Raw genomic sequence first — 16,761 nt, 5'->3', positions numbered from 1 at the left:
CTGTGATCCCAGCTCTCTTCAGTTCATTGACCAGGTCCTTCTGTGCAGTTCTGGTCTGATTCCTGACCTTTCTCAGAATCATCCTCACCCCAAGAGGTAGGATTTTGCATGGATCCCCAGACAGAGGAAGATTGACTGTCACTTTGTGTTTCTTCCATTTTCTAATAACTGTGCCAACAGTTGTTGCCATCTCACCAAGCTGCTTGCCTATTGTCTTGTAACTAATCCCAAACTTGTGCAGGTCTACAGTTTTGTTCCTGGTGTCCTTATACAGCTCTTTGGTCTTGGCCATGGTGGAGAGTTTGGAGTGTGGTTGATTGTGTAGACAGTTTTTTCTTTATACAGGTGAGATGTTCAAACAAGTGCAATAATACAGGTAATGAGTGCAGAGTAGCAGGGCTTCTTAATGAAAAATTAACAGGTCTGTGAGAGCCAGAATTCTTGCTGGTTGGTAGGTGATCAAATACTTATTTCATGCAATAAAATTCAATTTAATTATTTTAAAATCATACAATGTGATTTTCTGGTTTTTATTTTTAGACTGTCTCTCACAGTTTAAGTGTACCTATGATAAAAAATGACAGACCTCTCCATTCTCTGTAGGTAGGAAAACTTGCATAATCGTTAGTGTATCAAATACTTATTTTCCCCACTGTGTGAATAGTTCCCCATAAAGGTGAGCTGTCTGTCTAACAAGCAAAAAAATAAAGTGTAATCAAATATATGCACTGTTGCTGATGACTGCTTTTCCCTGTCGCCCCACCCACGTTTCGTACTTATTTGTGCTCGTGACCCCTGCGTGATTCCAAGAACATAATACGAAAGAAGCCTAATTAGGAGCAGGGGTATGGGTTTTGAGTGTTGCCCACTCTTTGGACTGAGACATTCTATCATAACAGGGTAGAAAGAATAACAGTGCAATACAATGCTAATCATACCTTAAATCAATTTATTTACTATAAATTCTCTTTTTTTCTAACTGGTCCAGACCTCCATGAAAGGTTTCTTCTGTTAAAGAGATTGCTGCATGGGCATGTGTGGATCTTTTCTAAAGCAGATAGCCACCTTTAATTTTACTTTATCTCGTTCCTTATATGTAAATACATATACCCCCATTCCCATAGTGCATACAGACACACATACAGTGCCTTGCAAAAGTATTCGGCCCCCTGGAACTTTTCAACCTTTTCCCACATATCATGCTTCAAACATAAAGATGCCAAATGTAAATTTTTGGTGAAGAATCAACAACAAATGGAACACAATTGTGAAGTTGAACGAAATTTATTGGTTATTTTAAATTTTTGTGGAAAGTCAATTTAGAATTGAGAGTCCTCAGTGGTTGATACCTTTTAATGGTTAACTGAAAAGATGGTAACAAATTGCAAGCTTTCGAGACTACGCAGGTCTCTTCATCAGGCTAGACTAATACAAAATCTGAAGAATCACATATTTATACACAAGACAGCACAGAAATAACGCAATAAGCTAAGACAAGTGATGTGAAGCGGAATAGTCATTATGGGGGAGGGATAAGCATAAATATTGGAGCAGTTCATAGATATCCATCTATCTGCTTATCTATGAACTGCTCCAATATTTATGCTTATATCTCTTATTTATCTTCTATCTCTTGTGTATAAATATGTGATATGTGAGCCAGTGTGCGTGTCCTGAGTAAAGCGAAAGCGTGCTCAAAGCTACCTGTGGAGCAGGCAGCAACCGAATAGATGCGTACTTCAGAGCCGCAGGACCTGAAGCACGTGACTGCTAGAGGCGTGGCCTAAACTCCACAGAGCTAGGAGCTGCAAGACAATTCCTAGCAGAGTAACTGCGAGACAAAGTTACCCAGGGGCATAGACAGTGAGAATAGTCAGGACGTAGCCAATGAGTCACACACAGAGATAGCTGTGTACCAAAGGGGGCGAGCAGAGAGTAGTCAGGTCACAGGCAATGAGTCATACACAGATAATAACGCAGTACAAAATCAACAGGCAAACTCACAACGGGAAACAGAGCCGGGTCAGAACCATATAAACAAGCAATAGCAACAAACAGGCACACGGGGGTCAGCACACTAGGCCAAAGGCAAAAGTATAACTGGCAGGGATTGAAGCTACCCAGGGGTTTATGAAGCTCTCCCAGAACCAGAAAGAGGCCACAATCATTAACCCCATGTGTGCAGGTCAAAACCTGCACAGAGCTCCAGACATTAACCCCCGGTGTGCAGCTCAAAAACCTGCACTGGGATCATGACAAGGACCTTCGTGATGTCACCGGTCACGTGATAGATTACAGGGAGCACAGTGGACCAATTCCTCACCGACTAGTTTCGGAAAAAACATGGTTTCCTTCATCAGGAATAGTTTCATAAGGCACTGTATAATTAACTGTAGAGTTCAATATCAAGCAGTGTTTGTGCATTATTGATAGCTTCACTGCCATGCAAAGAGTCTACATAAAATGTTTCTTCAAGATACTGCACTGAAAAATGCCTGCCACATACCCTTATATTTATTACCTATCAGCTACCCTTAAACACAATGCTGCATAACAAAATTTCTGCCACCTTATCCTTTCCCAATACAGAAAGGGGTACAGTGAGGGCACAAGCACAATTGACAGTAATAGTCACAAGGGGGTGCAGATACTGTATGTCAAAAGGAGGTGGAGTGTAAAAATGGGCATAGCTTGAAACTGTGCCAAAAATGTGACAAAATTTTGGTGCAAATTTTTTACTCAGAGTAAGCTAACTAATAAGCTGTTAGTATGGAGGAAATGAAACTGGACAGTTTAAAGATGAAATTTCAAACAGCATTAAACCAATATGATAAATTGGACACATATTTTTAGATTGCTTCGTCAGAATTTACACTATCAAAAGGCTTTTATACCCTTTAATGTTGGGTGAGCCCGCAGTTATACACGGGTTAGGTCGCTAATGTATATGGTGGCCCCTATACAACTGATTGTTGGGAAGAATATTGATCAGGCATGTTCAATTTCTTACAGCCGATTGCTTTGTTCTCCTGGAAATAAGCTGACTCCAGACATGTATGGCACTGCCTTCCTCTTAGAGTACAAAGGAGATCTCGGCTGACCAAGAAGAGTTGGCCGAGATGGCTGCAATGGTGCTTTAAATGTAAGTCCCTGCACCCTGTCTGAAGCTCACCTGCCACCTTCATTCATTTCCAGTGTCACTCCCATCAGTCTCCGTAGAAAAGTGACCTGCCCATAGTTTCAATGTTTCATGGAGCTGTGCAGTCTTCACTTTTCAATGCAAGTCTATAAGAGCTTAGTTCTGGCTCTCATAGAAATGTATTGAGTACGTGTGACGTAGCGTCTATCTTCCAGCCAGAGGGAGCAAGGGGAACGGAGTGGCACTGAAAAAACTGAAGAAGCCAGAGAGTGAGTATATGACCAGGGACAGTGGTCTTACATTTAAGGCATCACTCCAGTGCTGAAAAAAATAAATGCTGGAGTGGTGCTTTAAATGGATACAGGACCCTGATCATTGCTTGCTGTCAAAAATACAATATTCATTTAAAGTTCAATACTTGAGAAAGCATAAGAGGGCTAATCAATTAATAGGTGCTGCCAAAGATAATGGATCCCTCTAGAGATATATTAATGTTTGTGCTGCATTTACTTGTATCAATTTATATGAACAATGAATTATTTTATATTTCTTCTTAACAGGTTCTTCACTTTGAAAATGTCAAGGATTATGACTTTGGATTTCAAACGCTGACGTCAGACATTAATAGAATTGGTGCTTCATCCACTTTAAAAATAGTCAAGCGTCTCTATGTGGACAGTAGCTTCAATGCCACTAAAGTGAGTACACACGTTTATACAAATGTTCATATGACTAACGTATAGGGAAGAGTTACGTTCTAACAGCCACTATCCAGTTGCCTTACGGGGGTCCCCCACTCTATTAGCCAGAGCACAGATGTGCTACAGAAGCTGGAACATGTGGGTTGATTTCAATGGATGCTGAGTAATTCCTCTAGCAGTTGGATGCCCTTCGACCAGCAGAACCTTTTTATTCATTAAAAAGAGCTTTCCCAAAATGAAGAGGCCCTTTTTGTAAAAATATATTTGTCCTAACAATATGTTATCAAAAGCTTCTCTTCAAACGGTTATTTGGGAATGAAAAATTGATGACCTATCCCTCGAATAGGTCATTGTTTTCAAATCCTTGGAGTGCAAATCTTGGTACAGTACTGTTCAGATGCCCAGGTTTAATGTCCCTTTACAGCTTAGTGTATCTGGAAGTGCCTATATCTGGTAGCACAAATGAGTCCAGTCCTGCCAGTTAGTGAGCTGATTGACAGATGTCACAGAAGAGCCTTCATCTGGAGGTACTTATGGGTCAGGAGTACTTTTGGCTTCTATTCACTTGTGCATTTTGCCAATTATTTACTTTTTTATAACACCTTTATTTATTCAGTAATTTGGTCTCACTAGGACTTTTGATTGGAATTGGTGCAACGTCTGTGTGGTATAGATCCCATTAACACTGTATTTGCTTGTAATATTTAATATTTGACCACCAGATGTCGCACACTATCTCCTTCTGGACTACATTGACACCTTGTATGATTTGGGTCGGGAGTATACTACAATTTCTTGCAGCACGACCTCAGGGAATCTGTCAGCACAAAATGATTGTTCAAACCAAGGAAAGGCACTGAGTGTTTCCTTGGCATGGCCACACAGTTCAATGCACCTTCGCATCTACTTGTTTTTTTATCTATTTCTGCAACCCCTCTATTTTGATTAACAGCTCTGCCTTTATAAAGCCAGATTAGGGCAGAGACACATGGAAAAAACTAGGTGGGATCACTCACTGAACTATTTGGGTGTACTGAACGCTTGTACTTGCTTTGAACAATCTGTGCTGAGAGTGTCCCTTTAACTTAAGTGGCATCTGTAGTCCATCCAAGTGTATACAACTCAAAGTAATGCTTTTCACTGTTGCTGTAGCTAAATAATTAAAAGCAATTAGTAAAGCTGTAATAAGTCTCAGTGTAACCCAGGCCTAAATACGGTCCTTTTACTCAGGACTTTTTTTCTTTTTTTTTGCTATGGTGCCGAGAACCTACTTTCAACTAATAGCCTAAGTACCAGCCTATTTTGGCTGTGATGATCTTTTCCAGCTCAGGCTCCCAGCAAGCCGGCACTGACAATCATAGAGATCTCCAGGAGACCTCAATTTGTCATATCAACACACCGGTGACCTGAGATCACGTGATGCAGGTCAACGGTGTGTGCGTATTTCTGGTGCGATTGCCAGAATCACCATTTAAATGCTGCTGTCAGCGTTTGACAGCATCATTTAATAATGATAATAATAATCTTTATTTATATAGCGCCAACATATTCTGCTACAGGAAAGATGTATATCTTTGTACCGTGTTAGCCAGTAGATAGAAAAATATTCAGGATTGAGAGTCCTCAGTAGTTGATACCTTGTAATGGCTAACTGAAAAGATGGTAACACATTGCAAGCTTTCGAGACTACTCAGGTCTCTTCATCAGGCATTGACTAATACAAAATCTGAAGTCACATATTTATGCACAATACAGCCTAGAAAAAATGCAATAGATAAGACAAGTGACGTGAAGCAGAACTATCAATATGGGAGAGGGAGAAACATAAATATAAACATTGGACCAGTTCATAGATAAGGAGTCCGGATGTTTTATGGTCATCTGATTGGGGTCTAGTTCTGTGTTGTGATGCCCCCACACGGTTTTAAAAGGAAATTCCTTAATTGATGTAAAAAGACATAAATCCATGCGACTAGAGTTGAGCGATACCAGCCGATACTTGAAAATATCGGATCGGAATGGATCGGCCGATCTTAAAAAAAAATATCGGTATCGCCGATTCCGATACCGGGAACCAATGCAAGTCAATGGGGCCAAAATATCGGAATTAAAAAAAACCCTTTCTTTCCTTGTAGGTTAATTCTACATGAAGAAAAACAACTAAGAATAATGTAGAATGTATTGTGGGAGGTGGAGGAGACATTAAAGCCATAGAGTTTTAGCCCAATCAAAAGGAATAGCAGGAATTAAACTTTTTTTTTAAAGACGTTAGGAGTTACAAAGATATTGACTATGTTAGCCTCATTTATATTTTGCCAGACATGTATGTCTTCTTCTTCTTTCTTCTTCTTTCTTATTCTTCTTCCCTTTTTTACCTTCTTCTTCTTCTTCTTCTTATTCCTTTTTTTACATTCTTCTTCTTCTTCCTTTTTTTACATTCTTCTACTTCCTTTTTTTACATTCTTCTTCTTCCTTTTTTTACATTCTTCTTCTTATTCCTTTTTTTACATTCTTCTTCTTCTTCCTTTTTTAAATTCTTCTACTTCCTTTTTTTACATTCTTCTTCTTCCTTTTCTTACATTCTTCATATTCTTCTTATTCAACAATTATTATTCTACATATTCAACTTCTTCATCTTCTTCCTATTCTTCTTCATCATATTCTTGTTTGTGTCAGGCATTCCTGTAGTTGTTATCTAGAAAAGTTAGAAGTTTACACCTTCCGTTCTGCCTGTCACAAAAGATTTACAACAGGATTTGTCCGCGTTCAGTTTGGCCTGCAGCAGCAGGCCTTTTCCAGGGGCACCACGAGGAGGAACGGACTCACCCCCATACACTGCTTAGTCTTCTTCTGCTTATAAATAAGATAATATCATTTGCTCAGAGTATTAGTCTTATGCTTAATGTTCTTCTGCTTTGTTTTTTTTATGCTTCTTTGTCTTCTCTCTCTTGTTGTTCTGCATCTTGGTGGTTGTCTTCCTGTTCTTTGTCCTCTTGAACCAGCTGACGGTACTGGCACCCGGAGGGGCAGCAGAAGGAACAAGAGCCAAAGGCACTACCGAGGACCAGCTGACGGTGCGGGAACCCGGTTACTAAGCAGGAGGTACCTGTGCTACAAAGCACTACCAAGGACCAGCAGACGTTGCCGGAACTCGGATACCGAGATGGAGGCACCTAGGCCAAAGGCTCTGACGAGAACCAGCTGACGGTGCTGGAACCCGGAGGGGTAGCATAAGCTGCAAGAGCAAATGTAAATAGCGAGGACCAGCTGACAGTGCTGGCACCCGGAGGGGCAGCAGAAGGAATAAGAGCCAATGGCACAACCGAGGACCAGCTGACGGTGCTGGAACCCGGTTACTAAGCAGGAGGTACCTGTGCTACAAAGCACTACCAAGGACCAGCAGACGTTGCCGGAACTCGGATACCGAGATGGAGGCACCTAGGCCAAAGGCTCTGACGAGAACCAGCTGACGGTGCTGGAACCCGGAGGGGTAGCATAAGCTGCAAGAGCAAATGGAAATAGCGAGGACCAGCTGACAGTGCTGGCACCCGGAGGGGCAGCAGAAGGAATAAGAGCCAATGGCACAACCGAGGACCAGCTGACGGTGCTGGAACCCGGTTACTAAGCAGGAGGTACCTGTGCTACAAAGCACTACCAAGGACCAGCAGACATTGCCGGAACTCGGATACCGAGATGGAGGCACCTAGGCCAAAGGCTCTGACGAGAACCAGCTGACGGTGCTGGAACCCGGTTACTAAGCAGGAGGTACCTGTGCTACAAAGCACTACCATGGACCAGCAGACGTTGCCGGAACTCGGATACCGAGATGGAGGCACCTAGGCCAAAGGCTCTGACGAGAACCAGCTGACGGTGCTGGAACCCGGAGGGGTAGCATAAGCTGCAAGAGCAAATGGAAATAGCGAGGACCAGCTGACAGTGCTGGCACCCGGAGGGGCAGCAGAAGGAATAAGAGCCAATGGCACAACCGAGGACCAGCTGACGGTGCTGGAACCCGGTTACTAAGCAGGAGGTACCTGTGCTACAAAGCACTACCAAGGACCAGCAGACGTTGCCGGAACTCGGATACCGAGATGGAGGCACCTAGGCCAAAGGCTCTGACGAGAACCAGCTGACGGTGCTGGAACCCGGAGGGGTATCAGAAGTTACCCCTGAACAGCAAAGTTGGCATGCCGCAAGCTGGCCGCAGTTACCGAATCACACAGTCCTACAGGGGGTGCTTGTCCTACTGGCACTATGGAACAAGCCTTTCTTACCAGAACCCGCAGTCCACATAGGAAGCACCTAAACTGCTGGCACCCTAGCCTCGGCTAACCCAACCGCAACACGACATGGCAACTTGGGGTGGCAAACTGACATTGACACTTCCCGGAAACAGCAGGCAGGGCTGGAACCAAGCTGGGCAGGAGGGAGTACCCGTGCCAAAGTCAGTTATGAGCAGCAACTGGCGATGTTGGAGCCCAGGACAAGCACTTAGCAGGCTGAGGCCTGATGTGCTGTCAATTGGGAGGCAGCAGGACAGATTGCCATCAAAACAGCAGGGGAACAGCTGACGTTACTGAACCCCACAAACACAGGAGCTAGTGTTTTACTCTGTGAAGACGGCACTTCCGAGCAACAACTGGCTGTGTTGAAGCCCAGGGACATGCACGGAGCAGGCTGAGGCTGCATTGAAGAAATTTTAAGATCGGTTGTAGACTACTAATTTTAACCAAGCTCCACTTAGGCCTGTGGCTTCACTGATTTTCGTATTTCCCCTGTCCTCCAACCCCGCCAGTTACAGCTCCGAAGTGGCGTCTGCACAATCCACACTTGTTCCTGTGTTACAGGTGTTCAGTCCGGTCAGTTAATCCCCTGATGTGTGTCCGGCAATGTCGCCTGCTCTGTCCACATTCCCATAATGTGTAGGGTGTAGGCAGAGGCCTACTGTATTTTGAATGAGGTGACAGCAGGAGAGACTGCCATCCACACAGCAGGGGATCAGCTGACGTTACTGAACCCCACTGAGACACGGGAGCAAGTATCTCTTTCCATGTGGACGGCACTTCCGAACTACAACTGGCTGTGTTGAAGCCCAGGAAATAGGAGGGTGTAGGCAGAGGCCTACTGTATTTTGAATGAGGTGACAGCAGGAGAGACTGCCATCCACACAGCAGGGGATCAGCTGACGTTACTGAACCCCACTGAGACACGGGAGCAAGTATCTCTTTCCGTGTGGACGGCACTTGCGAACTACAACTGGCTGTGTTGAAGCCCAGGAAATTGGAGGGTGTAGGCAGAGGCCTACTGTATTTTGAATGAGGTGACAGCAGGAGAGACTGCCATCCACACAGCAGGGGATCAGCTGACGTTACTGAACCCCACTGAGACTCGGGAGCAAGTATCTCTTTCCGTGTGGACGGCACTTCCGAACTACAACTGGCTGTGTTGAAGCCCAGGAAATAGGAGGGTGTAGGCAGAGGCCTACTGTATTTTGAATGAGGTGACAGCAGGAGAGACTGCCATCCACACAGCAGGGGATCAGCTGACGTTACTGAACCCCACTGAGACACGGGAGCAAGTATCTCTTTCCATGTGGACGGCACTTCCGAGCTACAACTGGCTGAGTTGAAGCCCAGGAAATAGGAGGGTGTAGGCAGAGGCCTACTGTCTTTGGAATGCGGAGACAGCAGGAGAGACTGCCATCTCCACAGCAGGGGAACAGCTGGCATTGCTGAACCCCACTAACACTTGAACGAATGTGTTTGGCTCTGTGGAGACGACACTTCTGAACACCAACTGACGCTGTTGGAGCCCAGGATTAGGCGAGGAGCAGGCTGGGGCCTACTGGATTTTGGCAGGTGAAGGCAGCAGGAGACTTGCCATCTCCACAGCAGGGGAACAGCTGGCAGTGCTGAACCCCACTAACACTTGAACGAATGTGTTTGGCTCTGTGGAGACGACACTTCTGAACACCAACTGACGCTGTTGGAGCCCAGGATTAGGCGTGGAGCAGGCTGGGGCCTACTGGATTTTGGCAGGTGAAGGCAGCAGGAGACTTGCCATCTCCACAGCAGGGGAACAGCTGGCAGTGCTGAAACCCACTAACACTTGAACGAATGTGTCTGGCTCTGTGGAGACGACACTTCTGAACACCAACTGACGCTGTTGGAGCCCAGGATTAGGCGTGGAGCAGGCTGGGGCCTACTGGATTTTGGCAGGTGAAGGCAGCAGGAGACTTGCCATCTCCACAGCAGGGGAACAGCTGGCAGTGCTGAAACCCACTAACACTCGAACGAATGTGTCTGGCTCTGTGGAGACGACACTTCTGAACACCAACTGACGCTGTTGGAGCCCAGGATTAGGCGAGGAGCAGGCTGGGGCCTACTGGATTTTGGCAGGTGAAGGCAGCAGGAGACTTGCCATCTCCACAGCAGGGGAACAGCTGGCAGTGCTGAACCCCACTAACACTTGAACGAATGTGTTTGGCTCTGTGGAGACGACACTTCTGAACACCAACTGACGCTGTTGGAGCCCAGGATTAGGCAAGGAGCAGGCTGGGGCCTACTGGATTTTGGCAGGTGAAGGCAGCAGGAGACTTGCCATCTCCACAGCAGGGGAACAGCTGGCAGTGCTGAACCCCACTAACACTTGAACGAATGTGTTTGGCTCTGTGGAGACGACACTTCTGAACACCAACTGACGCTGTTGGAGCCCAGGATTAGGCGAGGAGCAGGCTGGGGCCTGTTGTTTTTGGCAGGTGAAGGCAGCAGGAGACTTGCCATCTCCACAGCAGGGGAACAGCTGGCAGTGCTGAAACCCACTAACACTCGAACGAATGTGTTTGGCTCTGTGGAGACGACACTTCTGAACACCAACTGACACTGTTGGAGCCCAGGATTACGCATGCCGCATGCAGAGGCCAATGGGCAGCGGTTTTTATGGAGGTTGTGGACTACTACTGATTCTAACCATGCTCCACTTAGGCCTCTGGCTCCACTGTCTCTACTATTTACCCTGGCCTCCAACCCCGCCAGCTACATCTCTGAAGTGGCGTCAGCACAATCTACACTTGTTCCTGTGTTACTGGTGCTCAGTCCCGTCAGTTGATGCCCTGATGTTTGTCCGGCAAGTTCGCCAGCTCTGTCCTCATTCCCACTACTGGTTATGGGAATGTGGACAGAGCAGGAGACCTTGCCGGACACACATCAGGGGATAAACTGATGGGACTGAGCCACAGGAACACAGGAACAAGTGTAGATTGTGCTGACGCCACTTCAGAGATGTAGATGGCGGGGTTGGAGGTCAGGGGAAATAGTAGAGACAGTGGAGCCAGAGACCTAAGTTGGGCACGGTTAAAAATCAGTAGTGGTTTGAATGTTGATGGAGCTGGTGACTTTGCCGTCCACACAGCAGGGGATCAGCTGGCATTACTGAACCCCACTAACACAGGAGCTAGTGTGTTTCTCTGTGCAGACGACACATCTGAGCGACAACTGGCTGTGTTGAAGCACAGGGATTATAGTTCAGGTGGTAGAAAAATGAACACACCAGCAGACCTGGATACAGTTGCCAACCACTAATTTAGTCTGTAAGAGGAATGGCAAAGTCTTTTGAGATCCAGGCCTTGTTCATTTTCAGAAAAGTCAGCCGGTCAACATTATCGGAAGATAGTCGCGTGCGACGGTCTGTTAGTACACCACCTGCGGCACTAAAGACACGTTCCGATAATACACTGGCAGCAGGGCAAGCCAGCACCTCCAATGCATACTGGCTAAGCTCTGGCCATGTATCCAGCTTAGAGACCCAAAACTTGAAGGGGGAAGAGCCATCTGGGAGTACAGCGACAGGGCAAGACATGTAGTCTGACACCATCTGACGGAAGCGTTGCCTCCTGCTGACTCGAGGCGTCGCTGATGGTGTAGACAATTGTGGTGGACACACAAAACTTTGCCACATTTGGGCCATAGTGGTCTTGCCTTGTGCTGCGGCGCTGCCTCTGCTCCCTCTTTGTGCAGAGTTTCCTCCACTGCCTCGACGCACAGAGCTGCTTTTTAAAGCAATAGCAACAATGCTGTCGGGTGGAATGGAAAACATTATGGACTGCACCAGTGACTCTTCGTACTCCCGCATTTTACGCTCCCGGTTCAACGTTGGTATGAGCCTTTGTACGCTGTCCCGGTAGCGAGGATCTAGGAGGGTGTACACCCAATAATCAGCCGAGACGAGAATGTGGGCGATGCGGCGGTCGTTTCTCAGGCACTGCAGCATGAAATCAACCATGTGCTGCAGACTCCCAACTGCCAAAGAACCGCTGTCCCCTGTTTGAGGCGTGACCTCGGCCTGCTCTGCATCACCCCACCCTCGCTGTACATACTGAGTAGAGGTTTGTGTACCTCCCTCCTCTGGAGAGATGTCTTCCTCCTCCATCGACTCCTCCTCATCCTCCTCACAAAGTGTCCCCTGCCTAGGCCTTTGTGAGGAAACACGTAGCGCAGACTGTCCAGAAGCAGATGGCATTTGGGACTCCTCATCCTCCACCTCTTCCGAAACCTCATCCCTTAGTGCTTGCAGTGTGTGTTGAAGCAGGCAGAGAAGGGGGACAGTCATGCTGACTAGTGCATCATCTGCACTCGCCATCCGCGTGGATTCATCGAAGGCACGCAAAACGAGGCAGATGTCCTTCATAGAGGCCCACTCAATGGTGCTGAAGTGTGAACGGCGCACAGTGCGACTTGTTTGCGCCTGATGCAGCTGGTACTCCATGACTGCTGCCTGCTGCTCACACAACCGCTCCAACATATGTAACGTTGAATTCCACCGGGTGGGTAGGTCACATATGATGCAATGTTCCGGAAGGCCAAATCGTCGCTGCAGAGCAGCGAGGCGCGATCTTGCCGTGCTGGAACGTCGCAAGTGAGTGCACTCTATGCGGACCTTGTGCAACAGTGCATCAAGATCTGGATAGTCCCTCAGAAAGCTCTGCACGACCAAGTTAAGAACATGTGCCAGACATGGGATGTGTGTGAGGTTGCCTAGGCCAAGAGCTGCCACCAGATTTCGGCCATTGTCACACACTACCAAGCCCGGCTGGAGATTCGCTGGCCCAAACCACCCATCGCTCTCCAGCTTGATAGCATTCCAGAGCTCCTGCGCTGTGTGGCTTCGATTCCCCAAAGAAATTAATTTGAGTACAGCCTGTTGATGTTTGGCCACGGCTGTGCTCATATCGGTCGTAACAGGCTCCTGCTCTGCTGTTTCTGAGGAACTTGAGTAGGAGGAGGAGTCTATGTGTACAGACTGGAGTCCTGCAATCCGTGGCGTTGGAAGAACACGTACAGCGCCACTCTCCAGATCCGTACCCGGCTCCACAACATTGCCCCAGTGGGCAGTGAGGGAAAGGTATCGTCCCTGTCCATGGTTACTGGTCCACGCATCGGTGGTCAGGTGGACCTTGCTACTAACGGCGTTTAGTAGCGCATGTTTTATTTTGCCCTCAACATGTTTCTGCAGGGCAGGGACGGCTCGCCTGCTGAAATAAAAGCGGCTGGGCACGTTGTATTGGGGGACTGCCAATGCCATTAAGTCCCGGAAGGTGTCAGTGTCCACCAGCCTGAATGACAGCATTTCAACTGCCAGAAGTTTGGCAATGCCAGCATTCAGAGACTGTGCTCGGGAATGGTTTGCCGAGTAAGGGCGCCTTTTATCCCATGCCTGTGCTACCGATGGCTGTGATGGATGGGAACGTGCTGCTATGGGTGTAATCTGACAGGGTCTCCGGACAACAGTGGCAGAGGTTCTTCCTTGGCGATCCTGTGAGGAAGCCGAACCAGCAGTGTGTGAGCTGGAGGAAGAGGCCCCAACACGAACTGAAGAGGTGGTAGGTGGTGCTGTACGTTGGCCTACGTCTTCAGGGTGTCTCTGCAACTCCAACTCGTGCTTGGTGCGCACATGTTTCCACATATTTGTGGTATTGAGGTTGCTGACATTTCTCCCTCTTTTGACTCTCTGATGACACAGCTTGCATTTGACAAAGCAAATGTCATCTGCAACTGTGTCAAAAAAGGACCACGCACTGCAACTCTTGGGAGCGCCCGGTTTGCCTTTGGAATGAGGAATGCTCCTAACAGGTGCCGAAGTGGAGGGTACAGGCAACCAAGTCTTCCCTCTGCCTCCTGTTTTGGCTGGTAGGGGAATCTCTTCCTCCGAGCTGCTCCCACCACCTTCCTGTTCCTCACGCCATGATGGGTCAAGGACCTCATCATCTTCCCTCCCCTCTTCAAACAGCTGCTTCTCCGGGGTTGTCTCGCCAGCACCGTACGCACCAGAAAGTGGCAACTGAGTCTCGTCATCATCTGATGCGTACTGAGGTGTGCTGACCATAGGCACTGGCCCACTCGCCTCTTCAGATTCAGAGGGACAAAGAAGTTGCGCATCACTGCATACTCCCTCTTCTTCACATTCAGGAATGCTGCTTGGCTGGCCCCCTCTTTCCAAGCCAACAGATTCCGAGAACAGAAGTAGAGACTGTGATGGCTCCTGTCCATGTCTCTCTGACTGCCTGGGCACTTTGGCAGGTGGTGAAGAGACAGATGGTTGCTCTTCGGTGCTCTGACCCTGAGAGGATGCGGAAGTAATTGAAGTCGATGCGTTAGCTGCCATCCATCCGACAACGGCTTCAATTTGTTCCTCCCGCAGCAGTGGGGTACGTTGAGGTCCTACAAAGCTGCGCATAAAGGACTGTTGCCTGCTAAAACTGGGGGATGCTGATCCACTGGTGCCCGCAGCAGGCCCAGAATCCCCACGTCCTCTACCTGTAGAATCCCCACGTCCTCTCCCTGCAGAATCCCCACGTCCTCTCCCTGCTGAAACTCCACGCCCACGCCCACGCCCACGCGCCTTACTCCCTGCCTTCTTCATCTTGCAAGACTGCTTAAGATAGGCAGAAAAGTACAAAGGGGGGCCTTAGTGTGCTTATTCCTGAACAGCTGGTTACAGGTACAAGAAACACTAATTTTATGAAGTGTGTGTGTGGACTACACTTTAATAGGAGCTGAAGTGGCCTACACAAGTTCCAAATGTAGTGTTTGGTGAACTTTTTTTGTGGTTTCTTTGTTGGAAACAAACTCAAAGTATGTGAACAAAGAATTGAAACTGATAGTATCACCAACTTTTTGGAGCTATTACAATGCAGGCAGGTAACCTACAATGCAAAAGATGAGGCTCCAAAAAAATTGGGTAATACTAATCTGGCTGCGCCGGCAGGGCACAAGCCAGAAAAAAAGGCTCCTCTATCTACTCCTATATAGTGTTTGCAACCAACCAATGTTGATGGATACGGATGGATGCACACTAATAGGAGAAGAAAAAATGAGCTGCACTCAAAGACAAATATGTGTGAGGCAGTGACGCACGTTGAGCGTCCTACAACCAGACGTAGCTGCAGGACACTCTATTCAGCGTGAGCTGCACTCACACACAGTCAGAGACCTCTCAGACAGCCGTCAACAGTGCAGCTAAGTGGGCACTGGCACTGACAGGCTGCAGAAAGGCTCCGCTGTGTACTCCTATATAGTGTTTGCAACCACCGTAGATGGAGACGGATGGATGCACACTAATAGAAGAAAAAATGAGCTGCACTCAAATAAAAATATGTGTGAGGCACTGACGCACGCTGAGCGTCCTACAGCCAGACGTAGCTGCAGGACACACTACTCAGCGTGAGCTGCACTCACACACAGTCAGAGACCTCTCAGACAGCCGTGAACAGTGCAGCAAAGTGGACACTAGCACTGAAAGGCTGCAGAAAGGCTCCGCTGTCTACTACTAGTGTTTGCAACCAACGTATATGGATACGGATGGAAGCACACTAGATTGAAATTATGTAAAAAATGCAGCTCAAAAAATAAAAGATGTATGAGGCAGCAGTGATCACACTGGGTGGCCTACAGCCTGACGTGGCTGCAGGACCCACTCCACAGCGTGAGCTGCACTCACACAGCCCTTGCAGACAGCTGTGAACACTGCTGCTAGGGCAAAGAAGGCTACAGTGGTGGTTTATGTAGCCTGGGTAAAGCACTAGATGTTTGGTGGAATCGCTATTTCTAACTGTCCCTCACAGTCTTCTACAGCAGCCTGTCCCTAACTGAATTCACAGCAGAGTGACCAGAAATGGCGGCTGCGGTGGCTTTTATAGTGCATCATGACATCATTTCGGCAGCCAATCACAGCCATGCCAATAGTTAACATGCCTACATGCCTAACAGGATGTGCCCACACTTCGGAGGATTCCCATTGGCTTAATCAAAGCAAGCAGGCTCATAGCATGATGGGAACTTCCGATTCCGATTCCGGAATCCGATATGACAAAAGTATCGGAAGTCCGTATCGGAATTCCGATACCGCTAATATCGGCCGATACCCGATACTTGCGGCATCGGAATGCTCAACACTACATGCGACACATTCATTCCAGCACTGAGAGTGTCAAAGTTCATCATAAATTTGTACTCCCAAACTCGTCTCTCTCTCTCTGAGAATTGAAGTTACCTTTCAATACCAGTAATTTCATATCCACGCTGCTGTGATCAGGGATACAGAAATGTTTTGCCACAGGTAGATCCATTCTTTTTTCTCTTATTGTGTGACGATGAGCATTCATCCTTGTTCTAAGCTTTTGCCCTGTCTCCCCCACATACAGACCCACAGTTGGACATTTAGTACAAATAATTAAGTACACCACATTAGATGTAATGCAGCTGAAAGTACCTGCGATCTTGTAGTCCTGATGTGAGTTGGGGATCTTTATCTTGTCCGTGGTCATTATAAATGGACAGGTTTTACATTTTTTCTGGTTGCAAGGAAAGGTTCCTGCAGCTGTTGGAGAGGACAGGGAGCTTCTGACAATGATGCTTCTTAAATTTG

The 16,761-nt window shown here is 47.3% G+C and overlaps 1 protein-coding gene across 1 annotated transcript in view; it reads left to right on the top strand.

The window, feature by feature from the left end:
* SERPINB5 (serpin family B member 5) overlaps window positions 1–16,761 on the top strand; it is a 97,005-nt gene that overhangs the window by 39,388 nt on the left and 40,856 nt on the right. Inside the window, exon 3 of the mRNA XM_073550165.1 lies at window positions 3,700–3,837. Coding sequence (XP_073406266.1) covers window positions 3,700–3,837 — 138 coding nt within the window. The remainder of the gene's footprint in view (window positions 1–3,699; window positions 3,838–16,761) is intronic.

Source organism: Dendrobates tinctorius, unplaced genomic scaffold (genome assembly GCF_039654945.1).
Source record: "Dendrobates tinctorius isolate UK_male_01 unplaced genomic scaffold, ASM3965494v1 ptg000163l, whole genome shotgun sequence".
NCBI lineage: Eukaryota > Metazoa > Chordata > Amphibia > Anura > Dendrobatidae > Dendrobates > Dendrobates tinctorius.
The sequence above is the reverse complement of the archived record's forward strand: the minus strand, read 5'-3'. Positions and strand labels throughout refer to the sequence as shown.